Source organism: Primulina huaijiensis, chromosome 3 (assembly GCF_012295235.1).
Source record: "Primulina huaijiensis isolate GDHJ02 chromosome 3, ASM1229523v2, whole genome shotgun sequence".
In the NCBI taxonomy this organism is placed as follows: Eukaryota; Viridiplantae; Streptophyta; class Magnoliopsida; order Lamiales; family Gesneriaceae; genus Primulina; species Primulina huaijiensis.
Window position 1 is genome coordinate 2,630,205 of NC_133308.1, and position 20,638 is coordinate 2,650,842.

The window sequence follows — 20,638 nt, forward strand, 5'->3', positions numbered from 1 at the left end:
GTCATTGAGTAACCAAGTTGATACAAAATTAAGTTGTGACATAAAATATATAGAGAGCAGCCAAACAAATACTGAAATGTGAATAATGGAAAAGAGCCTCAACATAACCACCATAATATAATTTGGATTTCGATAATTCAAGTGCTAAACAAAAAACAATCACCTCAGGTACATGAGAAGGGTAATTGAATAAATCGTTACATCGTATCACAAGATAATTGGATAAATGCTATTTCGCGTAAGATGCTTCATATGTATCAATGGCATAGACAACAATATACAGTCCGAACACATGTACAAACCAATCGAATATATCAGCAGCGCAAAGGTCTCGATTCATAATCAGCACTTTCGAAAGACCAAAAAATGCTCAGGGCACGGCGCATCGAAAGCGCATATATGTTTAAAATAGAAGAGTCCAGTGTTATTTCGATCAAACGGTTGGGAGGTAGCAGCAGTTCAAAGATGAGAGTTTGTGACGCCATTTAGAAGAGCTCCTCTGAGTTGAACTTATTCCAGGCCTCCTATTTTGGCTCAATATTAAACTCAAATTAATGAACCATTCCCTCAAACGCGATGCTCATATATTGGCATAGAAGAGCATAGAAAACTTCAAAAACAAGTAAAGTTTCAATATTGTCTTTGTTTCATGGGCTATATAATGTGTTTCAGCCCTTCATGTAAGTGATAATATGATTCACAATTTTAATCACATAGCAGTTCTCCAACAATCACCTTTCGCCCTTTTCACCAAAATACTTCCAAATTTATAATCAAAGTATCCAATTTAGGATATATAGACGAAATAATTAAATTTGATTACCATAGAGTAATTAAAATAAAATTGATACTCGCATGCATTTTATTTGCAAAATTACGCCAACATTTTAAAGAGTAACATATGTAAAGTTTATTACAAATTCATACAAGATTTTCGCTTTTGACTTGTCATAATTTTTCAAGGGTCAATTACTTAAATTGGAAAGATTATAGATTTGGGATATGTTTGCGTAACTAAAATTGGTACTTAACACAATAAACTACTGAATGACATATTCCTATTAATAAAACTTTGCTGGAATAATATTATTTCTCATTTCACCATGCTTGGGCTTAACACTCAACAGACGCATGTGCACATAATGAACAATTAAAAATAAAAAATTTTAAAATTAAGAATTCAAAATAATACCTTGAGCAGGTCAAAAACCTTTTCGGCAATGTACTTCTGTTGGAGAGTAGCGCCCTTTTGCTGCACCTTGTCAGGATGAATGCAAAGAGTAGCTTTCCTATATACTTTTTTGACAGAGGCACCCATGATCAAATCCGTCAATGAAACAGGCTGCCAGCCACATTCAGGCCAGAGCACCTGTCCATCCAGGAAACAGTTCACGACTTCATAAGAGGCGGAATGATTTAAAAAAAAAAAACAATGTAGTTTAAACCCAAATTTGATTTCACAGTGAAAAATTCACATGCGTATATCTGTGAGAACGAAAGCCGAATTAGAACTTGTGCACCTAGTTAGTGTCAGATTATGTACATAAAGAAGAAATTTGACGCACATATTGCAAAGTTGACAGAAGAGCACGTAAATTTCCTTCTTTGCCAGCAGCCCAACGCTTGATTTCACTATCTAGTGTTTCAGAAATCCTCTGTAAACAAGAAAGTCCCAGGTTAGACAGGTAAACAATATGGTCATTGGTCACTGTATGAAGTACATTCAAATAAATCGACTGGAGCACCTTCAATTTAAAATGAGATTTAAGCTGGCTTAGAGCCAAAATTATTTTAAATCCTGAGGCTAAACAATGTTTTATATTGCTGTTTTTTATTCCAACAAAAAATTATTTTTAACTTAACATCAGGAATGCAGATTTCTAAGCTTTTTTTATGGCACAACATAATCCACAATCTGAGTAAACCATAAACTGAACTTCAAAAAATCCATGACAAGAAGAATAAATAGAAAATAGTTTTCCTATTACCTGAACTAGGAGTAATACGCATCTGGTTTTCAACAAATTTATTTTGGTCAAAGACATAGAAACTATGTAACAAATAAAAAAACAAAACAGATAACAAATCAAAATTTAATTATAGAACATATTATGTTATAAAATTCCAACCATCTAGCATGTTCCTAGAGTGCAAATAAAAGAGTATTAATTTTACATTGAAGTCAAGTCCAAACCAACATCCACAAGTGTGCAAAAAAAAAAAAGGCAACAAAAAGAAAGGGAAACCATAAAAGATAGCGTCGAAAGAAGCACTGTACTATTAGAATATAAAAGGGCAAAGGACAAAGAGGCACTATATGTGCAGGATGAAGGCATCAAGTGATAAGTAATAGATGGTCAATTAGAGCTCACATCCTTCTCATGTATACAAACCAATAGAATTCAAGGAAAATATAAAATGTCATTGCTAGCCAGTCATAACCACCAATCGCATTGACCACTATGCAGGAACTTACATGTCTTTCTTCCTGATCCCTTTGAGCTTGAATGTCCCTCTTATTCTTCTCAGCAAGTGCTTTAGCCTGGGAAAATGTGGATGCGGATCATATAATTGCAACAAAACAACAAATATAAAAAATCAAACAACAGGAACTGCTAAATATACCAGCGAAAAATAAAATTATCGTTTATGAGATGACAAACATACCGCTCGCTCCTGAGTGCGTTGTTCGCGCTCCGATCTAGCTCTTTGTCTTTCTGCAGTTTCCCCTTCGACCTCTTGGAATTCTCCAGATGATGGGGCTGCTTTGAGGGAAAAACATTCAGAGATCAGCACAGGAAATCAACAACTACAGATGTTCCACAACATTTTGATGCTAAACATGATTCTAAAGTCAACATACCTCCAAAAATAGAAGATAGATCATCGATGATATTAGTAGTGGATGAAGCTCTCTTAATATTGGATGAAACACCACTGGACATCTTCTTTGTAACTTCAGATGCTCCCTTGTTCGGAAATTGCTGATTGAACATAGAATCCTAAACAAAAAACAAAAAGAATAAATAACAGAAAACTTGATCATGTAGAATACAATCACATGAATTTAAAAAAAGTATCTCACAGTATCAGTACAAGCACTTACAGTTGGATTTTCGTGTGCCCTTGGTGCACTGCTTGCTCGACCCATGCCGAAAATGGAATCAAGATCATTATCATTCTTCCGCTGATTTGCTTTTGCAGCTGCAGCCCTTTCTCGGGCGTCTGCAGCAGCTCTCTCCCGAGCCTCAGCTGCAGCCCTTTCAAAAGCAGCCCTTTCAGCTCGACGCCTAGCTTCGGATTCAACCTTTGCTGCAGCAGCTTTATTTGCTGCTTCTTTTTCCCTAGCTTCAGCAGCAGCTGATCTCTCCCTAGCTTCAGCAGCAGCAGCTCTCTCCCTGACTTCAGCAGCAACCCTTTCTGCTCTTTCTTTAGCTTCTGTAGCAGATGCCCTTTCCCGGGCTCCTGCAGCAGCCTTTTCTGCTCTCTCTTTAGCTTCTGCAGCAGCTCTTTCCCGGGCCTCAGTTTGTGCCCTCTGAACTGCTGCTCTTTCACTTTTTAGCCGTGCCTCAGCTGCTGCTCTTTCACGTGCCTCAGCTGCTGCTCGTTCACGTGCTTCCCTAGTAGCCCTTTCCACGGCTTGTCTAGCCTTCTCCCTTTCAATCTCCCTCTCCCTATCAAGTCTCCTCCTTTCTCTCTCTTCCTCTTCCTTTTGTTTCTTTTCATGGTCCACCCTCTCCTGGGTTTCCCCGAGTTCTCCATCCTGACAATCTTGTTCCTCGTTTTCAATCTGCACTGATTCCTTACTTTTTCCAACCTTCGCGTATTCTCTTTCACGTACTTCCTTAGCATATCGAAATTTAGCCTCGGCTTTATCCATAGCATCCTTCATAGCAGCTGCAGATGCAGCAGCTGCAGAGAAGGTATTTGCTTCTTCATTGGAATGAAGATTGGTGCTTTCGTCAACGCTGTATCTGGAAAAACCCTTGGCAAAATCCTCAAGTTCATCAAATTGTGAAACTGTTTTATCCTGGGCAGCAGATGGAGTGAGCTTGGGACTTTGAGAAGACTGAGTGTAACTTGGAGGTGAAAAGAAATCACCATTCTTCTTGTTTGAACTTGAAGAAAAGTAACTTGTTTCCAATTTTGTACCTTGCCGAGGAATAGGAGGAGGAGGTCGTGATGGAGGCGGAGCATTTGTTGGTTGCGTGAAAAGGGGGATTTCTGATACAATTAACCATATTTCATCATATTGTTGTCCCTGCCCTGATGATGAATAAGCCATATCAACCTCTGTGCCTGTTTCATGATATATATGAGATGAAGTAGTATGACCAGAAGATTTCTGGAAATCAAATGAAGCATTTGGCACATCAAACAAAGGAGGTTCCTGGAAGTGGTCAAGAGGAACTTTCTTTTCCATATTTCTCTCTGAATTCCCAAAAGAGGAGTTTCCCTTTGGTTCTCTGGTCGTACCAGATTGTGATTTTGTTGATCTCGAAGGACTGACATCCTTCCCTCCAATTTCCCTTTCAGTGGAATATGTGTGCAAAGAGTTTCCAAAATTATTTAGTGGATCTAAGTCATCAAATGCTTTACCACTACCGGGTGAGACTTCAGCACTTGCACTCCTAGATTTTTCAGACTTATTGGTCTCCTTCAGTGGATCTGGAAATAACCTGGACGATGAAGAACCTTTGGCTGAAGTTGATTCCAAAATGACAAATGGATCATCCGCCACACCAGGCCTTTGCTTTGAACCAGCAGCTGGTACAGAGCCCCAAGTTGACTCTGGTATTGGTCTGTTCACAGAAAGTAACAGAAATGTTGACAGTCCTTTTACAGATGTAAAATACTTAAAACATGAAATGTATTTTTGATTAATCAATTATGCCTTCATCCGAAGAAAGTATAACTTCAACACTTAAAAGACTCGGAATTAGTTGTCTTCCCACTACAATTTCAAATGCAAATAAAATGACAGAACAAAATATCACCAGCCAAACAAAATTAGAGAACTTAGAGGCATTCACTCTTAGATTAAAATAGTCGCAATTAGGTGGTTAAGAGTTTACAGTTTAGGACCCAACTGCAACAACATGAAGATGGATATTCAACTACACTCACTACAATACAAACATATCAACCTCGGAAATACTAAACAAACATCTAACAATTTAACACACCATCAAATTAGTTGATTGCCAAAGAAGTTATCTTCTCGATAGAGAACCAATTTTTTTCTCCTGAATCACATCTCAAAATTCAGCCTCTTTGATTTCCTTCCTTCCAGCTCATATCACCTCCACCAGAATCTGGATCCAAGACCCTTAAGGCAGCAAGACCTGTTTTAATTCCTATCATTACCAACTTGCTCTAGGATAGAAGCACACAGTACCATGACTGAAATATGAACCAAAGATTAGCACAAGTCAACAGACTTGATGCTCAACAATCTATCCACCGACTTACAATACTTAGTTCCTATGGACGTATCTAGTGGAGATCTACATCGTCATCAAATTACTATTAGAAAATTGTAGAATAACGAGTTTATAGAACAGTGAATAAAAACATGAGTAAATTGATTGAGATTATAATGTAGTTATCTCAGAACAACTTGGGCAGTTATTTACATGATAAATAGAGAAAGGGAAGGCAAGAGGCTATTTACTTCAATGAGCTCTAATTATAGACCTCAAACTCGCTAGCCAGAAGTTAAGAGTCAAAAAATGTTAAACTTCTGAGCTGCTTAAACCATTAGCACAAGCACTATGAACAAACAACTTCAATGTGACAAAAGTATTTTGAGTAGAGATCACAGATTTGTATCACTGGTTCATGCATACTACTCTCATATGATATGCCTTCGGGAGTGTCTTGCGTGAAAATGCAAGAAGGGTATTAGAACTAAGCATGAAGATCATTAATTCCATGACCAAAGATCTGTCAACCACTCTACATAAGCTAATGATAATCTATTTGTATAAAGGCCAATATCCATGTCATATACTAATGCTATTGTTATAGCCTCCGGTCGAACATTTAACTACATTTCCCAAAGTAACACATATCAATTCAAGATCAGCATATTACTGATTGAAAACAAACAACTAAACAGTTCATCATTAACCAGCACAACAATAAAATAGTACCTGTCTCCAGTAGCAGAATTGCTGCTTCGAAACCTGTCTAACAAATCGTCGAAATTTTGTGAAGCTGAGGTTTTCTTAGCACTACTGCTTTTGTTGGTCTGCTCAACCTTTTCATTTCTCGTCAAGTTGCCCAATAGATCATCAAAATCCGTGTGATGGTTTTTACTCTTATCTGTACCCAAAGAATCAGTATCAAACATCGCCGTTGTAGTTGCAGGTTTGCTTTTCAACCCTGGCAACCCATCAAATATGTCATCATCGTATACCGGCTTATCATACACAGGTAGCGACGATTTCTTACTATTGCTATCGTTGCTCTTTTGCTCCGACGATTTGAAAATTGAATCATAATCGAAATCATTCATAGCCGATTGCTTGTTGCTGTTAGCATTGGACTTTAAGGTGGAGGAGTACTTGGAGGGGCCCCCAAAGACGTCGTTGAACAATGGTTCGTCAAAGGATGATTGGGTGGCAGGACGGGAACGATCGACCGGGTCGGACCTCATAGGGTTCGATTTTCCTCGAGGTCCAAACCCGAAATCTCGTGCCAGCATATCCAGGTCATCCATTCGTCAAATCAAATCAACACTACACCAGCAACGGTAGATCTAAGCCAAATATTGCCCCAGCAAGCAGAGCAACCGTAGAGAATAACCGGATCCGAAATTTCGAAGGAATCGAAACAAAATATCAGTTCAGCTAAATCAATATGAGCTCGATTACAACCGCCCAATCACCGAAATTTCTACAACCTGGGTTATGGATTGTGCTATAAGAAAATGAATCCGAAATTATACGTGTCCAAACAGAAGAAATATGGAATTCGGGGACTGTTATTACACGAAATTTGGAAAGAGAGGAGACAAAAATTCGATTAGGGTTTTCTAACTACATCCGTTCCCCGAATTCTTCTCCCTGATGGATTCCAACTTTTTCTTCTTCTTTTTATTTTTCTCGTTTAAATTTAATGCCACGTTTGATTGGCCACTCGTCTCATATTTGCATAAAAACCCTTAATTTTCTACATATTTCTAACCAGTCTTTATATTTGTCAATCAACCTAAATATTAAATATATATATATATATATATATACACACACATATTTAAAATTTATTAAAGTCCACACGTTTCCCAGAATGCGACTTTTCTATTAAGATCAATAGTCTAATTGTGCGTAATGCGACAAGAAGAATCCTCGTTCTTGTTCTTGTTCTTGTTCTTGTTCTTGTTCTTGTTAATATCAAATTTGTCCATATTATTAAAAAGTATTTGATCCGATTATGGCATCATTTCGTAACACATAACGATGATGTTGCCTAACTAACTTGCTTGATTATAAAAATATTGTTTTTGGTTACTTGAGTTGAGTTTTATTTATAACGGTATTTTTGATGTGCTCATCTTATATTGTAGCTCAGCCAAGTTGTTATCAAAATATATAGAAAAAATGAGTCTAGTACAAATTTTTTGTTGAATAAGTACGAGAAGTGAATAAACATTGGAAAATGTGTCATGTCCACATTGGAAAATGTGTCAAGAAAAATCTACTTTATTAGCTCTAGGTTTGAGCCCCAGGGACACCAAAAGTTTTTAGAAAGAAAGAGGATGTTGACAGGCTGGATCTCGGAGAAACACACACGTGCTCGGCTTGGCTCGGCCCGGCCCGGTTCAGTGCGGTGTGGTTTCTTGATCATATTAATCTTTTTGGACAAAATTTATTTGAAAAAATAATTTTTTTCGAAACAGTCCAATGTTTGCACACTTCAATCAGTGCTTAGTCCGAACCAGTGTAGTGCTTCAGTTCGAACAGTGCATCTCGCGTGAGTGTCCTTTGGTTTGCATAAAACCGTGTGTCCTCTGTCTTGAAGGGTGTGCCCCATGACTTATCGCAGAAGGGTGTGTCCCCTGGCTTGTATGACTCGCTCTTTAAATAGTCTTTCTGCATGCATTCATCTGACACTTTTTTTTGCACGCATTTTCGTTGCATTCTTTTCTTCCGAATTTGAAAGCTCCGGCATATCTTTGTTCGCTGACATCCGAAACTTGTAGTGCTCTAGTTTCTGGATTAAAGTTGTTGTTCTATATTCCAAAGATCGGCGGGAAACATAAACTACATTTTTTACAAAAAAATATCACCAAATTTAAGGTGTGGTCAGTTTCCGTATATCCAATAAGTTAGATAAAAACAATTACACTCATTGCAATAAATTAGTGTGTAAAGTAATTAGTGTGTAAAGTGTCCGCTCCATTCATTGTAATAAAAGTCTGTGGATCGCTTACTTTTAAAAAAATTACCGTTGTAGAATGATATATGAAGCTGTTAACCAAAATAACAATTTTATTAATATATAAAGTGCCGTACACATATATTAAGTTGCAAGCATTTTATAAACGTAACATGAACTTCAGACAATTTAATATTGATCAACAATTTTAAAAGAACATTTAAAAAATGATTAAAAAAAATAATTTCAAAAATGAAAGTTTTGAATGTAAGTAAAAATTGTTGATAAATACTTTGAATCCTTAGTTTATTTTTTTAAAATCGTATTAATCTTTTAGATTCGATTTATTACATTAAATTCAAAATCAATTTCTATGACACAAATTAATTGAATATATAATGGAATGATTTTTTTCGTTATATATATAATTTATTACATTAAGTTCAAGTTCATCCAAACTTAAATTTTTAGATATGTCTCTGGTAATCGAGATCGTGATGATCTAAACTATAGACAGTGTATAGACCTATGACACTTTTTTAACACATGCACAGGGGCGGAGGCACTTTGCTTTTCACCTGGGCTTTAGCCCGGGTGGTTCTAAATTTTTTTAAAATTTTTATATGTAAATTTTTGTATAATTTTGGATAAATTTGATATTAGTCCGGGTAGATCAATTTAAAATAGTAAAAGATTTTAGAGTTTAAAATTCTAGCTCGGGAAGAATCGAAATCCTGGCTCCGCCACTACACATGCATAAAGGTATTTGTAATAGTTGTATATACAACTATCATAAATATGAGGCTATATACACTAAAGATTAGTATGGTGATATTTGTACATGACTTCTCTTTGTCAAACATTGATTCTCTCCTTAAATATATTTTGTGTAAAATAACAATTATCAAATTTTAATATACACGTATATCAAGTGTCGATGATAATTGGTATTATATCAATCACAACCACAAATACAAAACGAAATTTAAAAATGAAAACTACCAAAATTATATTATTATAAGTTGGTTTCACGATGCGAAATCTCAAATTATAAAACAAAATAAAGAAAGAATCATTTCCTCGTGCAAGCCCTCAACTCTAGAATGAGAGTGATGATGAAAAATAAGACAAGAACACTAGCAAAACCAGCATTCCATCCTGCCCCAGCCTTCCCCAAATGTATGCCATAGAATACATTGACAGCCGCCGCAAATATCAAAACTCTTCCCACAATAAAGTGATACCAATTCCAATATTTCCTCACTTTGGATGCCTTGTCTGGCCTAGCCAAGAAAGCAATCACCTGCACACAATTAAGTAACAACTACTTCATGTAATTTTTCAATAATATGATAGCTAACCGAGTAATATAAAAAGGAACAATATCCTATAGTTTTAAACCTGTAGACATCCGAGTACGAGGATGAAAACGCCGATGCCTTTGTGCCTTTTAACTGGTGTTTTGAGACGATTTTGCAGGACGAAACCACAGATTACCCCGATGACTCCCAAGACGAATCCGCAAGATTGAATAGCGACATGAGAATAGAACCAAATGGGATCCCATTGTCTCATGTATCTTGCAACCATTACGCCTATCGGCATCAGAATACCCCAACCCAACATGTTCAAGATTCCATGGCTTCTCCTGAGACTCGCTTCTGCGGTTTTTTGTGTAGTCGCAAATTGACCTGAAAATCGACAATAACGACTCGATCAATGCAGGGAGATATCAAAAGGTTTCATATTGTATGTTCAAGATAATGAAAAACTTATGCAAATTCTTAAGTTCAAATTCAAGCCTCGTTTTAACCCGATAAATATGAAGTCCATGTCCAAAAATTTGTCCGTTGATTCCAGTTGAAAAATTATATATAGTTTAAGCCAAGATATATCAATTTATAGGTAGTACGTTGACTAAATTGATCAGTGACAGTGAGACGGTGTGATAGAAGTTTTGTTTAATTAATATTGAATACATTACATAATAAAACCTAACCAACCTAATTTAATGCTATATTTTGCTACATCAAACTATTTTATCCTCTTAACCCAATCGTTCCGTTGAATATAGTTGGTACATTGTATAGAATTAGAAACAAATAATATCTCAAACCCCAATATCAAAAAATAAAGAAGCGAAAAAAATTATACTAAATGTTTTAAAAACCTAATCAACTTTTAGGTGGGTTAATTAAATAAATAATTAATTACACAACTTTGGAAGTTGGGAGAGAGAAGAAAAGAAAATTGTTAGTTTTTCTTCCATTTTCAGACACAAAATTTTCTTATAAATCTATAAATCTTTTCCGTCCATTAAAATCTCCCAACAACCCATTTTTAAAATTTTATTTCCTTCCCTTCTTTTCATCCAAATCCCAACTCCCGAACAATATACCATTCGTTAAAAGACATTAAAAAAAAGATGGTAGCTGATTTTTGTCTTATTTTTCACAATTAATTAGTACGTTAAGATGTAACTTTAGAGTTAAGTTTGGAAGACAAAATTCATTAAATATGCATAGGTATCGTACGATTAGTTCTTCCTTTATTATCTAATTATTAACTAACAACATTGCCTTAAATCGAATTAGTTTTAAATATATACTTTAAATTGCTTAGCCCCTTTATACATATTTAATGAACCATTCTTCAATGATATCCTAGCAACATTATTATTTTATTACATGTCTTCGACCGTATCAATTGAAGTGATATCATGAAAAGTGTTTGTGACATGGACAAAACGTCACTAAAAAATTATATTAAAACTGAAATTCGATAACATAAATATTAAAATCTCGATTTTCTTCTGTCACGAACTCTTTTTACCCGATATTATTTGTGAAATGATGTAAAGTATCCACATTCAATATTTAAGTAATCGACAAAGCACTCACGGGTATGTGAGCATCCACCAACTCCCACGATGAAGCCAACCATACCTACTCCCACTAAACAATTTTCCCCACAAAGAGTCAAGTCCTCCTTAAGATATCACTACCAAATTTAAATCACGGTCAAGTATCCCACATTTTCTTGAAATAAACAATGTTTGCAGTACTTACCTGTAGCGTAGTTTAAGGAAGTGGAGATCCTCTCTTGATGCTCGACGAGTGTGTAACTGGTTGAGGCGGGTAACCGTCCCCGTGGCCCAAACGAGTATAGCAGATTCATGGTGGGCTTGTCGGAGGTCACTTGAAAAGCCATGTAAATTTGGTTTTGTACCAGTTGGATTGATGAGTTTGAGATTTTTAGTCTACTGTCGGATGAGTCCAGTGTGACAGCATCTGATGATTGCCCTCCTAGATAGTACCTTTTTATGTTGAGTGTACCATCGGCTTCAACCCAACCAACTACGGCACTCGAGCCCACCATTTGCCCGTCGGGTGAGAATCCCATCGCTACGTATGAATTTGGATTCGGTGCCGACAGCACAAAGCTCCATACGTTTGGTGATGCTTGCACATACTGAAAAGAACACACGAAACAATTAGATGGCTATGATCCTTGAACTTTTCCATCTGCCAACACCAAAAAAAATAATAACTTTGGAAGTGTAACTTACCCTGAGGACAAAGCTTTGAGCGCTCCACACGACAACACATTGGAAGGAAGAAGTGTCGAAAGGGAGTGGGTTTACGAGGTTGAGTGGAGAATCGCAAGAATTTGATGATTGTGAGTGCGCATATAATATAAAAGAACATAGAATGAGGATTAACAAGAAGGGATTGTCCTTGAGACTTGCCATGCTCCCTCTCTCTCTCTAATTTGCAAATGGCGAAATGGGAAATTACATCATATCAATAACTCATAAGAAAGTAGTTGACAAAGTCTCGTTGGTGATGTGAACTAACATGGTGGATATATAATAAATGGGGAGTGGGAACAAGCTACACACATCATTTGCGCTGGCCAAGTTGACCATTAATTAATTAGTTCTCCTCAATTGGATTGATGATGGATTTGATTTAAAAAATGGATGATTTTGATTGTAAAGATTGTTCTTGGGATTTTCCCTCCTAATATATGTGAATACAAGATGATCCTTGAGTACGAATGATATTTCTTTAAAATCTTAAAATGACAAATCTTTATAAACGAAAAAAAATGAAACAAATTCAGCCTTCACCATATGATTGTTTAGTTTAAAATTTTGAACGTGACTTCGTTTTAGATTCAAGTGCACGATATAGTTTTCTAATGATAGTTTATTTCTCCTGCTAAGAATTGTTTATTAGATCCAAAATTTAATCGTCTGTCTAGTTTAAAACGAGAATTTCCTGCTTTTGATCGCTTTATTGTCTTTGATTGGTATCTTGTAGATACACAAATACAATGCGGCACTACAAGTATAAGGACGTCTTGTCTTGTCCCTGTGGCCGGCTTGCCCACGATCCGTGGCCGTCGACAGCCGGCAGCGACAGCCTTCTAGGAATGCCCAACCGTATATACTCCAGACTTTTAATTTCTAGCACCTAACTTTTTACTTCTTTTTATATCAAATAATTAAATCCAACGAGTTCAATATGAATGCTCAACTCAGGAATTCAAAACAATCGGTCCCTTCAAATTTTCACAACTACCTAATTTAAGAAAAGGAAAAGCGAGAAAGTGATTTATTTGACCCTATCTCCACAATCATAACCTTGTAAATTCTTATTTTTGTACAATACCGATACGAGCAGCGCATCTACAAAATGTGCGTTGACCTAACAATTATTGACACTAGATTCAGAAGTAAAAATATTATTTCCTCAACAGCACTTCCAAAACTATTCAATGACTTACCCTAAAGAAGTTTTCAAAAACTAAAAATCAGTTCTATGCTACTGAATGTAATCGGACGCTACAAAGGCTAGTTCCTTGGAAAACTGAGGCAACTGGAAGAACGAAAAGGGAGAAAACAACAGAGAAACTAGTATACTAAGATAATGAAGAAACGAAACAACTTTAAATGAAAATTTCAAGAGAACTTGAGTGGACAATAGCCAACTTATTTGCAGTAGATGTATTTCAGAGGCCAAACTCGGTAGAGGCAGAATGATCATGAGTTGAAGCAAGCTAAGATGGGCCTCGAGATTAATTTGGCTGGGGTGTTCGAGGAAGAATGGTATTAGCAAGATCTTCATTCAGCTTTACAGGAAGTGGGGGCATCTGCTTCATCACTTCTGGCATGTCACTACAGCTGCAATACACAGTTCATACAAGGATATTTAGAATATTCTGGATTCAATACGGAAAGTGATCTTAAGAGGTGCATTGAATGCGTATGCCAAAAGCATGTATAAGAGAAACCACACTCTTCTGAATTATTCTGGCAGGATTTAAAAAACACAGCAGATAGATTAAAATCAAAGAACAAATCACCACCAAGGACAAAAATATACAACCAGAAATCAACTGATGATTATTTATGGCGATGCATTCAAGATTCATTAAGTAATCAAGAGTATAAAAAGAACACCGCAAAAAAATACAGCTGAGTAGTGAGGAAATATAGTAAACATTAGAAAAGTTCATAAATGCAGCAATTATTTGCAAATGATCGCGCATAAATCAAAATGAATGAAAAGATAAATCAAAATACAGGTAGGAAGTCCAGGACGTACTCATCTATGATAGAAAGGATATTATTTCGAGCTTCACAGAAGAGATTGATGTTCTCATGAATCTGCAAGCAGAAAAGAAAAAATATAATGTCAACACCACTAATCATATCTAGAGATGAAGCACAGTTCCATGTTGTCCAATGGTGGAACCTAAGACAATGGCTGAGGAATGCCTACAGCTAAATTTGGATTGAAACCAGAAATCAATATCAGACAAATGTGTGATTATTATTACATCGTAATCTCTGCATCATATAGTCGGGCATTTAAAAAACAGCCTTACTCGATTTCCTGTTACTGGATATGTTCCGAGAAGAAACTACTAAAATTTAGCCCTCCAAGACACAACAGTCATGCAAAGCAGGAAACGTTTATTATTTATCAGGAACTTGTTTGCAAACACTTAAAGAAGGGCTTCTTCACTCACGGGTAAATTTTTTTTGCATTTTGTTTGCAAATAGCTCATAGGGTAACTCTTACTTTTTAGTATTTCAAAAATCTGTCCCGGTGACAGAAGCTGTCTCCTTCATGCTTTTCCAACTCATATCCATGTTTCGGTAGTTTTTAAGCACACACTGCTTGGAATAACAACCACTTCAACTGTTTGATTTACTCATAAGTTCTATCAATACAGAAGCCCTTACAAATAGGCTCTAAAAGTAAAAAAGATTGTTAGGCCATTTGGAGTCCACCATGTGATCGCATTCATTATTATAAACAACATAACATGGGGCAACTGCTACATCTAAGCATCCAGCGTCAAAATATACCATAACCAAATACATCAACCAAAGTAAATTGTCATGGTGAATTTAACCTTCCTAATGTGCACAGATGTTAACAGGAAAAATCTCTATTAGTGACAGAAATGTTGGTTCTCATCGTGGATATCATTCATCAAAATACACATGAAACTATCAAATAATTTCCATCTCTTAGACCCTTACAGCTAAAAAAATATGTATATGAAGCGGCTAGTACCTTGAAAGTAGCAAAGTTGGAAGAAATTTGATCCAAGGCCTGAGCATTTTGCTCAAGAAGTTGTCCACAGGAACCACCAATCACTGAAAACACAAATTTAAAGTTCTAAAAACAATAAATAAATAAATAACAAACCATCCAGAAGATATATGCAAACTTTGTCATTTGATCCAATCAGTTCTATACGAACAGAGCGTACTTCAGTATTTTCAACCGTCTAGTTCATCATAATGGTATTATCTTATAAGTGATTATCCTTTTCATAATCATCTAAAAAATATCCTATGAACTACCAAGAACTTGTAGCATCAAGGAGCTGAGTTGGAATTGAAATGAAATTGAGGATATGAACTATAATGAGAAGAGACTACGATTTTTTTCTAGACATGGAACTGTATATTGGATGCCCAGTTGGATTCTGAAAGTTGAGATCTCATGAGCAATATCCACAGGCACCAAAACACTTTGAAGATCTTTAGTTACCCTTTTCCATCTCAAGTCATAATACAAAAAGGTAATTATCCAGCACATATGTCATTCTCACAATCCATAATATATGCATAATCTTCCCTGTGCAGCTGCAAACGAATATGAACTGAGGGAAAGTGCGCACTGAGACACATGATTTCAAGAAGATAACCAGGCAAAATACAAATTGGCGGACGAGTTATTAACATAAGGCTATACAGAGAAAAAGGCAATAAGCATGTGGTACAAAAAACTTCACTTTCTTTCTAGAGTGAAATTCAAGATTATGTACTGACTCTTGTATGAGATTCCATCATCACTGTCCATCGACATCATTGAAGAAACATACGGAGGATCATTGGAGCGATTTGGAGCTTGAGAAGATTTTGGCAGTGAATCTGTAATCTTTTCCTGAGAAAAATTATTTGGATAGGATATAAAGTGAGATGAATATAATTCTCTTCGGTATAGATATATAAATTTCTTAAAACCACTATAATGTCTAAATCTAAAATATAATATTTTTATTCAGCATAAAACAGTGGAAATGAAAATGAAGAACACAGCAGCACTGTACTTTTTCAAAACTAATTATTTGCACCTCTCTCTTATTCATTATTTTAACCTGACTGGTAGAACAAAGACACCATTAAACCACTTATAATATTTGGACCTTTATAAACGAGGAAAGCTTCTAAATAGGATATCATAGACTTAATTCTAACACCAGTGCAAATAATGTTAGTCATTATGATAGATACTAGTGTCCAACTAAAGCAATCACAAGATTTTGTGATTATTTGGATGCACATTCAGAAAGCTCTTATTTTTAATAAGTAGGAAATGAACATGTCCATGAGAAATTTTTTCCCACGTTCGTTTTCTGTTTCTTTTTTTTTCCTCATTTACTCTCAAACCAAAGTACAAAAGAGAGATATGGGAGAATAATCACAATTGAAATGAAATTATCATGAAGTTTTCCATTAGAGAAACAACTTTTGGCAGTAGATGCATCATATGCAGCCGAGGACTTCTAAGGAACCAGACAGATCACAGAAAAGTTTAGGCATTACCATCACTGGCCCATTAGCTACAAATGGCTATACAACCACAAAATATATTACATCAAGTGTTTCATCTCTTATCGCAAAAAATCTGCATATGTTGTTTAAATATGGTTTGAGACTGAAGAATTATCGTTATCTAATCATCAAGTGATTCCTGCCTGGGATTATTATTTGTTCTGCCCAATCTTTTCATGCAAGAATTATGATAAGACTACTTATATAAATTCAACAGATGACTTTCTGTAAAGTTATACTAATTTTCGATCCATTGTTAAGATGAAAAAATGTAATACAAAGATTTGAACTGAGACCCTGAGAGGCACTCATTTATTGTGTAATAGACAGGTGAGGGAAAAAGATAGCATGAAATAACGTAAATACCTTTTTGTCTTTATTCTTCTTCGAAGAATTTTGATCATCTTTCCTTCTCTTTCCATTTTCTTTTTTCTGCCAAACATGTGAATTAGTATTTACAGAATTAGGTTTAAAAAAATATCAGTTTGTCACGACTATCCTTTTAAGTCACTCTTCTTCCCATAGCACACCATTAACCATAATTGAGAGTCTGAGACAAATCCAAATAGATTTTTAACTTCTACAACAGATCGAATACATCTCATCAAACACAATCTGGATTTACTACTATAATTCACCCACCAATACAAGGAAATAAGGGGAAAATTAAGCAAACAGGCTCTTCAGAGTTAAGATTCCAAACTATTTTGGTTCTCCAGGGGGTTAAATTGATCTCTGAGACCTTTTTAACCCTCTCAAACATTCAAGGGAATGAATTGTCAACCATCTTAACAAACGAACTATATATTAAGAAGAAAAATGCAGATCGGATGGGGTAACTTCTTAGACAACTTCAATTCTGAACAGTGCAAGAATATATCTTACGCTACGAACTGTGTCGAAATTTATCACCATATGCAAGTCAACCTCATAATTGAACGGAATATACAACTAAAAAACATATAGTGAATTTAACTTTTTTTTGGGTCCATTCACGCATACTCTGGGTTCTAGAATAATGCACCAATCAACACTTTAAAAACAATGGTTAGTGTAATAAAGAGACTGAAGGGCATCACATTCGCCATTGTATAATTTCTTGCATGCAGAGAGGTCTTTTGAAAAATAGTATCAAACAATTGAACTTCTAACATTCCATAATAGTCAAGAAATCTTGTCTGTGACACCATATACTGTGCGGGCTTACTTTATTTTTTCTTCTCTCTCGGGACAAATATAAAGTGAAAAGATGTAGGTCGCCAGCATGGCTCAAGCCTAGTAATAAAATCCAATTTATATTTGACGTCTTGGAACTCAGAAGGAAAAAAAATCCTAACGTGCCAAACTTTTCAGATAATCTGATTGTGGAATATTACAATAACAGATTAAAAGAAGCAAATTAAAGAGAACTTTAAAAATGGGGTAAAAAAACTCACATTCATCCATCTGCATCTTAACGCAACATCCCGAACTGTCTTCTCTTGTAATGCCTGGGCAATTTTAGCATATCGAACTATTGTGGTTTCTGAGGCATTTCTGGCAGAAGCGGTGGTGTAAACGGTATTAACATAGAACTAATGCAACAAAATATACTGTAACCAAGAAAACACTGCTGGTCGCAAGCTAGACAAGTACATTTTCTGCCATTTCAATTGTCATATGGTGGAAATTTCCGACTAAACGAGATCAAATTAGCACTTGTATCCGTTTCTAATGTAAATTTTATCAGTTTACCGACCAATTAAACAATAAATTCTGCGGTTTTGAGTTAGTGCAGAAATTGACTTGGTCGCTTGGACTAAACGGATAGTATAAACAAAACTGTGCTCAGAGGACAGCCCCGAATACGTAGAGATTACTAAATTGAAGGAAATTTGAGCCGTAGTATAAAAAATAGGCATCCAAACACACAGTAATAATGTTGACAAACAAACAGCAATCAAAACATACAGAGGTCCATAGACATAATTGCTAAAGAAAGAACCAGGGAGAAACTAACTTCGCAAGTAAATCTTCGAGCGTAGACTGTTCTTCGGGGGTCCAATCGAGCGATATGCCAGGATTGTGGCGGAGGACGGTCTGAGCCGGACCCACCGCAGAGTTCTCCGTCACCGAGAGACCTCCGCCGTTAGTCTTGACAGCATCGCCATTTGCATTCTTCTTACCTCCACCACCGCAATTCCCGTTGTTGGTATTCCCGTTACTATTGTCACTCTGACCCCCTGAAGGGCTAGCACTAGCAGCCATGAAAACTCTAAATCAACAACCAAGAAATCGGGATCTCGATTCGACTCCGGTCGGCTGGGAAGTTCTAAATCGGATTTGATGGAGATTACTCTGGTACGCGCGAGAAACGTGAATCGATGAGATTGTCAGGATTAAGAAAATAATAAGATAAATATCAGGGACGACTGGAGATACTACTATATATACTTTGAGAAGATCTAGGCTCCGTTTGGTACTTTGAGAAGATCTAGTCTACGTTTGGTATGTGTGATGAGATAGGTAAATGATTAATAATTTGATTGATATGTAGTTGATAAGGAATGATGTGTAATATTGTGTGATTAATTATTTGGTGTGTGGTAGAATCTTCAATAGTTGGATAATTTTTTGTTTGACAAAAATGCCCTCACAACCTCAAACTAAATCCCACAATACCTTTCGATATTCAATCAGTATCCCACAATCGAATTTGACCAAATTAAATACCCTATTCTTTTGCACAGAGGGTAGAAAATATCTTCTTCAAAGTCTTCCCTCGAAGATGAGGTCGAAGGCGATTTTTCTTCTTGTACAGGGCTTCAAAGGAAATCAAGGGTGAAAGCACGAATCACTATTCAACGCCGACTTGCGATTCTGTTAGGGTATGAGTGAGTATTTTCAGATCTGTTCTCCGATAATCTTTTTTCCCTTCTTTCCTTCCATTTCGGATCTTCTATTTTAGATGTGGGTGGCATAGAAAATTTTATGTCGACAACGAGATTGGGAATCAGAAGCTAGGTTTAGAGGTTGTCAAATTTGGTTGATTTTATACAGGGACAATATCGTATTTTTCCAACTATTGTCATTTGTACTGAGGAGGGATTGATTTTATACTGGCCAAAGTGGTGGACCGATTTTCCCATACAAACAGTACAATAATCAATGACATTGTCAGTCAACCTCCTCTAAAATCGAGTCAAACACGGGGTTATCAATCTATCAACATTTAATCAAACCTACCAAACAGACCGCTAATCTATTCGGAGTCCATCGATTCAAATAAATAATATTTTTTTATAAAATATAATATTTTTTTAAGTTGAGTATCTATTTCATTAAGTTAAAGACAAAAATTTATGTGAGACGGTCTCACGGATCGTTTTTGTGAGACTGATCTCATATTTTGGTAATCCATGAAAAAATATTATTTTTTATGCTAAGAGTATTACTTTTTATTGTGAATATCGGTAGGATTGACTTGTCTCACATATAAAGATTCGTGAGACCGTCTCACAAGAGACCTACTCTAAATTAAGGCAAAAATTTGTGTGAGACGGTCTCACGGGTCGTATTTGTGAGACGGATCTCTTATTTGGGTCATCCATAAAAAAGTATTACTTTTTATGCTAAGATTATTACTTTTTATTGTGAATATGGGTAGGGTTGACCCGTCTCACAGATTAAGATCCGTGAGACGGTCTCACATGAGACCCACTCCTAAATTAAATTAAAAAACGATCTCACAAAAAAATTTTGACAAAAACTTGTGTGAGATTGACTCACGGGTCGTATTTTGTGAAACAGATCTCTTATTTTGGTCATCCATAAAAAAATATTACTTTTTATACTAATAATATTACTTTTTATTGTGAATATCGGTAGGGTTAACCCGTCTCACAGATAAAGATTTGTGAGACCGTCTCACAAAAGACCTAATCAAAAATTTATTCTATAAAATGAAGCACAAAGATAAGGTCATCTTCAACCTATTGCACTCTTTTAGCTCAGATTTTGCTTCAAAGTAGTCCAATTTTTGCATCAAATCCAAAACTCATCTCCAATCCATCTACTTCATTTTACTCTAAAAATAATATTCATATAATATTCTCAATTTTTTAATTTATCTAT

At 35.8% G+C, this 20,638-nt stretch overlaps 3 protein-coding genes across 4 annotated transcripts; all 3 read right to left on the bottom strand.

Moving 5' to 3' along the window:
• Positions 1-104: 104 nt before the first annotated feature.
• LOC140973037 (auxilin-related protein 1-like) lies at positions 105-7,105 on the bottom strand. 2 transcript variants are annotated; one of them, XM_073435573.1, is made up of 8 exons: positions 6,156-7,105; positions 3,107-4,802; positions 2,864-3,002; positions 2,668-2,762; positions 2,477-2,542; positions 1,566-1,655; positions 1,193-1,369; positions 105-524 (listed from the first exon to the last, which is right to left on the bottom strand). In XM_073435573.1, the coding sequence occupies exons 1-8, from the start codon at positions 6,722-6,724 to the stop codon at positions 486-488; spliced, it is 2,871 nt and encodes a 956-aa protein (XP_073291674.1). In that variant the 5' UTR covers positions 6,725-7,105; the 3' UTR covers positions 105-485. The 2 variants fall into 2 exon arrangements, with proteins under 2 accessions (XP_073291674.1, XP_073291673.1); XM_073435572.1 differs by having other exon boundaries at positions 2,668-2,765.
• A 2,204-nt stretch (positions 7,106-9,309) lies between these two features.
• On the bottom strand, positions 9,310-12,300 carry LOC140973038 (cytochrome b561 and DOMON domain-containing protein At3g07570-like). Its single transcript, XM_073435574.1, has 4 exons — positions 11,951-12,300; positions 11,451-11,853; positions 9,784-10,073; positions 9,310-9,685 (listed from the first exon to the last, which is right to left on the bottom strand). The coding sequence occupies exons 1-4, from the start codon at positions 12,131-12,133 to the stop codon at positions 9,455-9,457; spliced, it is 1,107 nt and encodes a 368-aa protein (XP_073291675.1). The 5' UTR covers positions 12,134-12,300; the 3' UTR covers positions 9,310-9,454.
• Positions 12,301-13,023: 723 nt separating this feature from the next.
• LOC140973040 (uncharacterized) lies at positions 13,024-18,929 on the bottom strand. The gene is made up of 7 exons (XM_073435575.1): positions 18,525-18,929; positions 17,962-18,061; positions 16,892-16,957; positions 15,740-15,854; positions 14,976-15,058; positions 13,995-14,056; positions 13,024-13,570 (listed from the first exon to the last, which is right to left on the bottom strand). The coding sequence occupies exons 1-7, from the start codon at positions 18,770-18,772 to the stop codon at positions 13,465-13,467; spliced, it is 780 nt and encodes a 259-aa protein (XP_073291676.1). The 5' UTR covers positions 18,773-18,929; the 3' UTR covers positions 13,024-13,464.
• Positions 18,930-20,638: the final 1,709 nt, after the last annotated feature.